General features: G+C 35.3%; 1 protein-coding gene across 2 annotated transcripts; it reads left to right on the top strand.

Moving 5' to 3' along the window:
* Nucleotides 1-185: 185 nt before the first annotated feature.
* LOC111298981 (PH, RCC1 and FYVE domains-containing protein 1-like) lies at nucleotides 186-6895 on the top strand. Of its 2 annotated transcripts, none has more exons than XM_022893796.2 (10): nucleotides 186-386; nucleotides 482-645; nucleotides 1429-1515; nucleotides 2006-2095; nucleotides 2247-2333; nucleotides 2445-2564; nucleotides 2972-5068; nucleotides 5172-5318; nucleotides 5634-6142; nucleotides 6476-6895. In XM_022893796.2, the coding sequence occupies exons 2-10, from the start codon at nucleotides 598-600 to the stop codon at nucleotides 6633-6635; spliced, it is 3345 nt and encodes a 1114-aa protein (XP_022749531.2). In that variant the 5' UTR covers nucleotides 186-386; nucleotides 482-597; the 3' UTR covers nucleotides 6636-6895. The 2 variants fall into 2 exon arrangements, with proteins under 2 accessions (XP_022749531.2, XP_089614514.1); XM_089758388.1 differs by having other exon boundaries at nucleotides 6458-6770.
* Nucleotides 6896-11619: the final 4724 nt, after the last annotated feature.

Raw genomic sequence — 11619 nt, 5'->3', positions numbered from 1 at the left:
AATTAATTATTACTACTGGATTAATTAAAAGTAAAAAAAAATTATAGAAAAAGTGCATTGGAAATGTCTTCTCATATCTTTTCAATCTCTCAGACGATTTCCTGCTAGCCTTTCCCATCTTTGACTCTTCGCTGATCTAACTTTTTTTTTTTTAAACAAAACAGCACACAAAACTCTAGGCCCCTACCCGCTTGTCGCTCTGTTTCTTTCTCCCTCTTTCTCTTCCCCACCGGTTCCTCGAGTAACTCAGTCTTCTCCGCCTGTACTTCTTTCCGGTCACTGCCGCAGCGCCGCCTTTTTGAGTGTCTCACCGTCAGTCAAACTTGAGGTCTGACTTAGTTGTGGTGGTTTGAAGAGGTGAATGCAAGGGATTTGGTGTTGTTAAGGTGGGGAGTCCGTAGATCTGCTAAAGTTTTGGCTGAAATTTTTTTTTTTTTATTTTGGAAATGGAGAGCTAAAGGTATTTGGATGGTAAGCGTAGGAAGGAAAGAGGAGAGCAGAGAAGAGAAAGGAGGAGGTGGTAGTGGCAGATGATGAACGGAGCTCAAGAGAGCGATCGTAGAGGGAGGTGGCATTTTTGTAATTGGCTCACATGGAATGGCTGATCTTGTTAGCTACGGCAATGCCCAACGTGACATCGACCAGGTCCTCCTCTTCCTCTTTCTATATCTATATTTCTTCATCACTCCTGTTTTTTCTTAGTTTATAGTATGAAATTTAAGATTTTTATTTATGGTTATTTCTTCTCAATTTCTTTGTTATTTCTTTTTACTTTCAATTTTGTCAACCGGTTTTCCTGATCAGAGGGGAAGAAATGAGGGATAATGTTGTGGAAATTTTGGATTTTTTTGTTACTTTATTAAATGAAAGATGATTATTTGTTTTCTTTGTTCTAGATGTTAGTAGACTTTACAAAGCTTGGAGAAAATATGTCTTTTGTGCCTAATTAGGATAATCTTAAGAGTTTTGTTCGATAAATTTGGAATTTATGCTATTTACTGATCGTTAGAAATTTTAGAGGAAAAAAGGTTGTCAACTTTGGTTTATGAACTTGGAAGTTGCGTGCTTTGTTCTGCGGCGAATTAACTGTGACTTTAAGACATATGGTCCAATAAGTTTTTCAATTGTCAAGGCCATGCCATGCGCTTGGCATTGTGCAAATAATACATTGACTAATATATTAGACCTAAACATTAGGTGATGTTTATGAAGATTGAACATATATATGTCTATTAGTCAGGAACTGAGTGAGGATGCTTAAATTTGCTGCGTGATGCTACAAAATTAGTATCAATTCGCAATTTAAGTGACAATTTGAAGTTTGGTTATTGTAACTTAGTCATATTATCAGTATTATTGTTTTCTTTCTTGATGGTTATGTTGATATATTGTTTTCCTCTTGCAAATAATCCTTTTCACCTTATATAGGCATTAATAGCTTTGAAGAAGGGTGCTCAGCTTCTTAAATATGGTCGCAAGGGAAAGCCTAAGTTTTGTCCATTTAGACTTTCTAATGTAAGTTTGGTTCTAACTTTTGAAGCCTTTCTGTTATGTTCCTCTGATTTGTGAATATTACACTTTATTGCTTTGTTAGACAGTGTTAAGTTGAAATGTGCTCAAATACTGAGTGACTTAATCGAAAACAATGTATTAAAGTTCATTTTCTCTCATTATGTGGAAGTAGTAATTATATTGACACTGAGATCTACTAAAGTCACTTATGATTACATGGTCTTACTTGCTTTATCTTGGTTTGATACTAGTCTTGTCCACTTGATAGGCATTCCACTCTCGAAATAGAAACAAGTACACAGTGATTGGCTATCTTTTGTCTACATGCTGTTCCTAACTTGACTATAATTTTAGGACTCTGTTTTGAATTAACAAGTTATGCTGTTTTACTTGTTGCTTGGCTTTTCCCCATTTTTATGTTTTATCCAACTAACAATTCTATGTTTGTTTAATTTTTGCACTTGCTAACTGTTTTCATTTGTTAAAATCGCAGGATGAAAAATCTTTAATCTGGATTTCAAGCAGCAGTGAAAGAAGTTTGAAGTTAGCCTCAGTCTCTAAAATTATTCCTGGACAAAGAACTGTGAGATCTTTATGGTTCTATTGTTACATACATACATAATATATTATAATCTATTTTTACTATTTTTCACAACATCTAGTCTTCTTCCTGCTATGCTTTCATTTTTTTTTTTCTAAATTATGCTAATTTTTCCTCTTTATTGTTCTATCAGGCTGTTTTCCAGCGGTATCTCCGTCCTGAGAAGGATTATTTATCCTTTTCTCTTATATACAACAACAGGAAAAGGTCACTTGATCTGGTTAGTAATGGAACTTTGGTATTTTGTTTTTAGATAAATGATAAACTATTATTGATATTTTTATCCTCTTACTTGCATCTGTTTTTAATTGAATGTATTATTGACTTGTAGATTTGCAAGGACAAAGTTGAGGCAGAGGTGTGGATTGCTGGCCTCAAAGCATTAATATCCTCTGGTCAGTGTGGACGCTCCAAAATTGATGGCTGGAGTGATGGAGGCCTCTACCTTGATGTAATACCATCTCTCTTTGGTTCCTTTTCACTAATTGTTTTGTGGTTTTCCTCTTTCTGAAGTGCTATACATAATGATTCCAGTTTGTACATTTTCGAAATGTGAAAATATGTTGCCCAAGAATTATTCATGATTCATTAATCAAATCCAAAACTATCTTTGAAGCTCTTGCTATATAAGAATAAATTCTGTATGTATATACAATTACATGGCTGTTTGACAAATATAAGTACTTTAGTTAACTTTGTTGGCATTTAAGGCTTCATTGCCTTATTCCTTTAGCTACAAAAATTCTTCCATTTAGGCATAAAAGTTCATGCTTTCTGGTATTTTGTTGATTTTATTAGTGTTGTAGCAACAGTTACAAATTGTGTTTGACGTAAGTGTTCATCACTGATTGATTTCAGGATGGCAGAGACCTGACATCAAATAGTGCAAGTGACAGTTCTGTTAGCGCTGCTCAAGATATTAGCTCCCCTGGGGTTTCTGTAACTTTTAACCCAAACACTTCTCCAAAGAGTTTACGGCCTGAGAATTCCTTTCATTCTGAAAGGTCACATGTAGCATCAGACGATACAAATATGCAAGTGAAAGGATCTGGTTCAGATGTTTTTCGCGTAAGTGTTTCTAGTGCCCCTAGTACTTCAAGTCATGGTTCTGCACCGGATGATTACGATGCTTTAGGGGATGTGTATATATGGGGTGAGGTCATTTGTGATAGTGTTGTGAAGGTTGTAACTGATAAAAATGCCAATTATTTGAGCATGAGATCTGATGTGCTTCTTCCCAGGCCTTTAGAGTCTAATGTAGTTTTAGATGTACATAATGTAGCCTGTGGGGTCAAGCACGCTGCCCTAGTTACAAGGCAAGGTGAAATTTTTACATGGGGTGAAGAATCTGGAGGACGACTTGGCCATGGTGTTGGGAAGGATGTTATTCAACCTTGTCTTGTTGAATCACTGGCTGTTACTAGTGTTGATTTTGTTGCATGTGGAGAATTTCATACTTGTGCTGTTACAATGGCTGGGGAGCTTTATACATGGGGAGATGGAACTCACAATGCTGGGCTTCTTGGTCATGGTACTGATGTCAGCCATTGGATACCAAAGAGAATTTCAGGTCCTCTTGAGGGACTTCAAGTTGCTTCAGTAAGTTGTGGTCCATGGCATACAGCCTTGATAACATCGACTGGACAGCTGTTTACTTTCGGGGATGGTACATTTGGTGTCTTGGGCCACGGTGACAAAGAAAATATTCCATATCCAAGAGAAGTGGAGTCTCTATCAGGATTGAGAACAATTGCTGTGGCATGTGGAGTGTGGCATACTGCTGCCATTGTGGAGATTATTGTCACTCAGTCTAGTGCTAGTGTTTCATCAGGAAAATTATTCACATGGGGGGATGGGGACAAAAATCGACTTGGACATGGAGACAAGGAGCCCCGGCTTAAGCCCACATGTGTTCCAGCACTAATTGAGTACAATTTTCACAAAGTTGCTTGTGGGCATAGTTTAACAGTTGGTTTGACAACATCAGGGCATGTTTTTACGATGGGAAGTACGGTGTATGGTCAACTTGGGAATCCTTATGCTGATGGAAAGATACCGTGTTTGGTAGAAGACAAGCTTTCAGGGGAATGTGTTGAAGAAATTGCCTGTGGTGCATATCATGTAGCAGTTTTAACATCCAGATATGAAGTCTATACATGGGGAAAAGGAGCAAATGGTAGGTTGGGCCATGGAGATGTTGAAGATCGAAAAACTCCTACTCTGGTTGAGGGTTTGAAGGATAGACATGTGAAATATATTGCTTGTGGTTCAAATCATGGTGCTGCAATATGTCTCCATAAATGGGTATCTGGTGCTGAGCAGTCTCAATGCTCGGCTTGTAGACAGGCTTTTGGATTCACCAGAAAGAGGCATAACTGCTATAACTGTGGACTCGTGCACTGCCATTCTTGCAGTTCAAGGAAAGCACTAAGAGCAGCTTTGGCCCCTAATCCTGGGAAACCTTATCGTGTCTGTGATTCTTGTTTTGCCAAACTGAACAAGGTTTCAGAAGCTGGTAATAACAGGAGGAATTCTGTACCTCGCCTTTCAGGTGAGAACAAGGACAGATTGGATAAGGCTGAAATAAGATTATCCAAATCTGCAACTCCTTCTAATATGGACTTGATTAAGCAGTTAGATAGCAAAGCAGCCAAACAAGGAAAAAAGGCCGAAACCTTCTCCTTGGTTCGCTCTACTCAAGCACCTTCTTTATTACAGTTGAAAGATGTTTTGTCTACTGCTGTAGATTTGCGATGGACAGTTCCTAAACCAATTCTTACTCCATCTGGTGTAAGCTCCAGATCTGTTTCACCTTTCTCAAGGAGACCTAGCCCTCCACGTTCTGCTACACCAGTTCCAACAACATCAGGACTTTCTTTCTCCAAAACTATCACAGATAGTTTGAAAAAGACAAATGAACTTTTGAACCAAGAAGTGCTTAAGTTGCGTGCACAGGTAAGAATTGTATTTTATTTGACTCTATTCTGACATTTGTGAATGGGATGGGCCTTGTGTTGACTGAATCAATGTAATTGTGATGATTATGAATACTTTCTAGGTTGAAACCCTGAGAAAAAGATGTGAACTCCAAGAATTGGAGCTTCAAAAATCAACAAAGAAAGCGGAGGAAGCTTTGGCAGTGGCTGCTGAGGAGTCTGCCAAATCTAAAGCTGCAAAAGAAGTTATAAAGTCATTGACAGCACAGGTTACCTTCGGCTTTATATCCTTCTCTGTATTGTTTCTTTGAATGCTCTTCTTTGGAAATCTGTTTATATAAACTTGCAAAGCAATATATACAACTTCGCATTATTTGCATAATGCTTTATAATTATTGAAGATGATTGAATGATTCCTTTCATTATCTTATATGTTAAATATACTTTTTGTTTTATTGATTATAAAATCTTTTGCATTCTGAATCGTGAGATTTGGTCACTTCGCAATCCTAGCTTTTTTTTTTTTTGCCTTGTCAATTTGTTTCTCATAATGCTCAAAAGAATTATTTTATGCTACTTCTCAGTTCAAGGATATGGCTGAGAGGTTGCCACCTGGAGTTTATAACACTGAGAACATTAGATTAGCATACCTGCCAAATGGCTTGGAGCCAAATGGTGTTCGCTGTCCAGATGCAAATGGAGAGGGACATCTGAGATCTGATTCAATTGGTGGCTCTTTCCTTGCTTCTCCCCATGCAATCGACTCTACTACAATCAATGGCACTCAGAGCCCTGCTGAATTACATTGGGTACTGACTGGAGCCAATGGTAGCGATGACCATTCAGATACTAAACTGCCGAATGGTAGTGGAGGTTTTCAGGCAGGTAGCAGTAGTGTGTCAGAGGCTATAGATGAAAGGGAATCTGGGTCTTATGGAGATGGTGAAAATGGTATGAAATCTAGAAATTCTGCATTGGTTGCTAATGGCAATGAAGTGGAGGCTGAGTGGATTGAACAGTATGAACCTGGAGTCTACATAACTCTTGTAGCACTGCGGGATGGAACTAGAGATCTCAAACGAGTGCGATTCAGGTGCATTTTCTATGTTCTTCTATATCACACCATTTATGCTTCACCTAAATACAACAATAACAACGTAAAAGGGAAAAAAAAGAACAAGAAAACTAATGATTTTTTTATTTGACGTTAGAAAACAGTGTAGGTTTGGTTGTAGTTTTTTCACCTGAGTATCTTAGTCATTTTATAACTTCTAGTAGCATTATTTGGGGAAACCTTTAAAGGAAAAACAGCAAGAATCAAATGCACCCATCTATTCTTGCATCCATGTCGCTGGTGATTGCTCAATTTGCATAAAGTAATTGATCTTAATGGATCTGGGATGTTAAGAAATGTCCTTATATGCAGCCGGAGAAGATTTGGAGAGCACCAAGCGGAAACTTGGTGGTCAGAAAACCGTGAAAAGGTGTATGAGAGGTACAATGTTCGTGGATCAGACAAAGCATCGATTTCTGGGCAAACTGCACCGAGATCGGATGGAGCTCTCTCACCCGCTTCGCGAGTGTAACAAAAGGAGGGAGGGAAATTAGCCTCCCATCCATTTTGTGCAGTGATTAAGCAAAGGAGCGAGAAATGAAGCAGGAACCCCCTTTTCTCTTTTTTCGCTCTTTACAAATTTCATTTTGACTCCCCATCTTTTTTTTTTTTTTTTTTAATTTTATTTTGTTCCCCCTCTATTAGTTATTTTCTTCCATTTAATTTCCGGGTATTTACCCTTTACATATCTGTTGTATTGTAGTGTATATAAAAAGCAACAAGTTTTTGTTCCTTGCTTTCTCCATCCCCAGTTCCCCATAACTTCTCCTTTGTTTTTTGTCTGCCTCTCTTTATGTCAGCTTGTCTTTTCTTCTTTTAAAACTATTCTATTTTGGTTGGCTTGGACTAACAAAAAAGGCTCAACTCTGCTGTAATAAAAATTCATTCTGGTGACCTGCAAATATTGAGTTCCCCCCTGTAAATTGGACTCATGAGATGTCGAGTTGAAAAACTATTTAGGGTGAAATGATTTGGACAAATACAAGCCGGTTGTTGCACACCCAAAATCATTGGAAGTAAACAATGATTCCTTCATTTCGTTTAATTTCATCCATTTTCAACCGTCTTAAGTTGCCTCTTCCCCCTCGGCAACTCATATTCTAAAACGTGCAAAATTCTTAAACGGTAAACTACCCCATATTTTGGTAGGTTTAGGCAACTAGACTTGGACCTTACACATCAATGAAACCCAATAAAAACCCATCTCTGATTTTGTGGGAAAAAAAAAAAAGGATACAACTGAAAAATCAAGAATCAATATGAGATGGAAAAAGGATTTTACTTAATGAATATGAGCCAGCAGTGCGGTCATTACAGTTAGGTGCACAGAATTTGCTGACGAGGAGGAGGTAAATGTTAATGCTAAATTACATTAGGGTTAATTGGCATGGAGGAAATAGACAACCAACTTATAACTACTTATTTTTTGTGAGTAGTATTATCCTACACTTTAGTATTTCTATTAACTTGATTAGAATTTTGACAGTTTGTGAATCATTTAGAAGTACGTAGTAGTACATGTTACTGTTTCATTTTTTTTTAAATTAAATAAAGCTGATTTGCAATAACAAATATGAATGCTGGCAATGGCAATAACAAATATGATTAAAGGACTCATAATCATAAGAAATATCCCAAGAATGATGTAACCAATCCGTCCTGCAGTTGGGTTTCTAATTATTCTGAAATGGAAGAAATTTTTGTAAACCTTGTCCGTCTGGCAATAGTCGCATATGCAACAAAATGATCCATAATTTCTTTGCCTACAAAAATCAAGAAACCAAAGATAATTTATGCGCCACAATTGTCAGAGCATGATTAATCAGACTTTGTTAGATAAACAGCTGAAAACAAGGGGATAATTAATTTGAATATCCCAATTATGATTAGAATTGTTTTTTTTTTTTTTTTTTTGCTCTGATTAAGATTTTTGGAAAAGATGGTTTGGAAATTAATAAATTATGTCAGCACATCATCCTTTGCTTTATTGATTGGTCGGAAATTTTTTAGAGTCTTGTTTTTAAGTCAACCAAGTGACCAACAATCAAATAGTAGCATCTTTAAAATGTTGCCAAAATTTCCATGGCAATTTGTAAAATGATTAGAAACTTTAGTATGGGGTTGTTTTTGTCTAACCAAACCCAATTGAAATTTCCCTCTATCAAATCAAATTCCAAAGTTTACTCCATTAACCAACTTTGACATTGGCTCCTGCCTGCCTTTGATACTAATCTTTCACATGGTTACCACGTCTTGCTTCTTGCTTAGGGTACATGCAGTTGAATTGCAGTGCCCTTTCATTTGAAATTTTAGAAAAAATCATTTTATCATCTTATTTTCATGAGTTGAAAAAACCCTTACTAGAAAAATACAACAAGTTTATGAAATCAATTCCTTTTGAGCAATTCGATGCTGATTCCACTCTTGCCATTTTTTTCACATTTTTTAATTAATACAATGTGTTTAAACAAGTTGAATATAGTACTAGAAAATTGACATTGTCATAGTAGATTTTTACAACTTATTCACACTTCAATCATTATGTATTAAAATTTAAAAAAAAAAATAGAATTTAGCCTATAAGAAAGCATACTCCTTTCCTTTTTTTTCCCTCCCTTTTACCTTATGATATATATTTTTTAATGTGTGAAGTGTCATTGAATGAGTATGCATAATTTTTTTTTCTATCTTCCAAGTTAATTACATGTATTATACTCCCTCCATCCCTTTTTCTATCTATTTTTTTAAATCTCCTAAAATTATATATTTTTTGAACTTTTAAAACTTTTATTTTTGCCTTTTGACATTAAAAATCATAAAATTTTTATTTTATAAAAAAAAATTAAAATTTTAATATTAAATATATTAAAATTAAAATTTTTAAAAAAAATTTTAAAAATAATAATATCCAAATAATTTAATAGGAAAGGAGTAATAAATTTTGCGTACAAGAGATCCAAGATAAATAAATATATGTTCTTCATTTTGAGAACATGACAGCAACTTTTCAAGGGAAAAGCTCCCATCAATTGCAGGGACGTTGAAGTCCAAATAGTTCCATTCTACCTATGCATTATTTATTTATTTATTTATTTATTCCCCTCCCCCTCCCTCTTAAAAAATTACATAATTATTTATCTTTTTTGAAGAAAAAAAAACTACATGTAATTTAGTGTAAATATTTCATCATCCATGCTCAATAACAACTATTTTTTTTACTTAATTTTCAAAACAAAAGAAAACTTTTACAAGGGTGATGTAACCAAAAGATAAAAAAACTTGGGAAAGAAACAAAGAACAAAGGAGAGAAAAATGTCGTAGGCAGCAGGTGTAGAATAGGAAATGGACAAGAGAAGTTTTGTGGGAAAAATCATTTGATGAGATCAAATCAGATAGAACTAAATATAGAAAAGTAAATGGATATCACGTCATGCCTACATAATTTATGAGCATTTGCACGTTTGTGAGTATGTAAGGTCACTCTACCAAAAACTGTTTATCGTCTTTGCATGCTTTTCTTTCCTTTTCTATGAGCTCAACCACACCCATTCCGTCCACCTACACCTCCTTTCAATTTCAAATCGCTTTTAATTAATAACACAAAATAATATCAAACCTGGAAAACAAAGGCTATAGCCTCAAAGGATTGATGATGAATAACTTGGACAAAACCAAAACTTCTACTAATTGTTTTGCATGTTGATTTCTTGTATTTCATTAATTTGTACAAACAAGAAAAGGGGTTTTTTCTTTTTTTCTTTTTTGTCAATATTCAAGAACTACTCATTGCATTCCATGAAAGCTTCAATGCGATGCTCAAAGGAAAAGGAAAAGAAAAACTTGTTGTAGCCTTTACTCCTTAGAGCAAGGAGAGGATGTACAAACCAAGAAACTATGGATATCTTGAAAACAATCCCCCCCCCAAAAAAAAGAAAGGGTACCCACCGATATATATAATCCCATCTTCATCTACATTTCCATGCCATCATCAACAATCTTCCTTTGTTTGTATGAAAATTGGAAGGAAAAATAGGAAAGAACTTCATGCTATAGTATATACTGCTATATATCTATTTGTTAGTTGAATTTCCTTTTGATCTTCAAGGAAATCTTCTTGAACTTTGTAACCCCATGTCATTGTGCTTCTTTGAAGGACCAGAAGGTGGGATTGGCATTGCTTTAGGCAAGGCACCGAAGAAGCTACGTGGTGAATTCTGATGAGACTTTGGGTTCACCTTGAACGTATGAGAATATCTAGATGATGAACCATGAGCTTGACCAAGCAAAAATATGAAGAGCAATAGCAACAACCATGGACCTAGAACCGGAATTTTTCTGCTGCTCATTTAATCAGTTTAAGAATACAGAAGAAGGAAATGCAAAGACAGAGAAAGAAAGAGAAAGATGAGCAGTTAAGATGAATAGTGGAACTAGGGAGATTTAGTTATTCACTGTCTGGTACCGACTACAAAGGATTATGCCCCATAGAATATATATATATATATAGAGAGAGAGAGAAAGAGAGAGAATTTTACTTACACAGTAAAATTTAAAAAAAAAAGTTTTACATATAAGGATTATGCCTTAAAGAAAACAGTCGTAAAGAAGACATGGGTTCGAACCCAGTCTTCCTCCTCCCTTTCAATGTAAGGCTTTGTCATTTGAACGATCAAAAAATTATATATATATATATAAATATATTTATATATAATAAAAAAAAACTCATTTACAGTGTAAAATTAAAAATTTTTACATATTTTTTAATATTAATTTTAATATATCTAAAAATAAAATTAAACTATTTTTTTATTTTTTACTTATTTTTCTATTTTTTAAATTTATTAAAATTAATAATAAAAAATATATATAAATTTTTTATTTGATCCCTTATCGTGTGTGTGTGTGTGTCTATATATATATATATATATATATAAGAGGTTTGGTATGTTGGTGACTGTTGGTTGGGGGGGGGGGGGGGGGGGAGGACGGCTAGCAGAAGAAGAATATGATATGAAATTGTAATTAATGGCAGAAACACGAGATGGAAGTAAATGCTAGCTGCTGGTGCATGCTGGTTTCAGGTCCTTTGGCTTCAGTTGTTCATGGCTATTATTAATAAGTGTTAATGACTAGAATTTTTTTTAAAAAAAGGATGTGTTGTTTTACAGAGGGTTTGGAGTTTGGAGGGGTCCTTAGGGAAAGTGTTAAAAGTGTTTGATAGCGCATAAAGCGCCAAAAGTTTATGCAAAGAAAATTAGAAAAAATGGAAGCAAATGGAAATATTTGGAGAAAAGGAATTGCATGGTTTGATTGGGTGAAGAAGTAGGACAATATCATATTTAATGGCCGACTGGGGGTACCTGAACTGCCAAACAAAGTCCCACGACATAGAAACTTTCCGCTTGGCTCTCTGCAACTACAGCTTCGTACAACTTAATTGATCATTGCAATAAGGA

The sequence above is a fragment of the Durio zibethinus genome, chromosome 3, assembly GCF_047325235.1.
Source record: "Durio zibethinus cultivar Kanyao isolate XHJ-2024 chromosome 3, ASM4732523v1, whole genome shotgun sequence".
NCBI classification, from domain to species: Eukaryota; Viridiplantae; Streptophyta; class Magnoliopsida; order Malvales; family Malvaceae; genus Durio; species Durio zibethinus.
This window is presented reverse-complemented; position numbering and strand designations above follow the sequence as displayed.

Excerpts from the sequence above, each read along its gene's own strand:
- LOC111298981 (XM_089758388.1), top strand. The coding sequence starts at position 598 with ATGGCTGATCTTGTTAGCTACGGCAATGCCCAACGTGACATCGACCAG. Across the intron at positions 1,516-2,005 it reads GTCCATTTAGACTTTCTAAT|GATGAAAAATCTTTAATCTG; the intron begins GTAAGTTTGGTT and ends TTAAAATCGCAG. Across the intron at positions 2,096-2,246 it reads TTATTCCTGGACAAAGAACT|GCTGTTTTCCAGCGGTATCT; the intron begins GTGAGATCTTTA and ends TTGTTCTATCAG.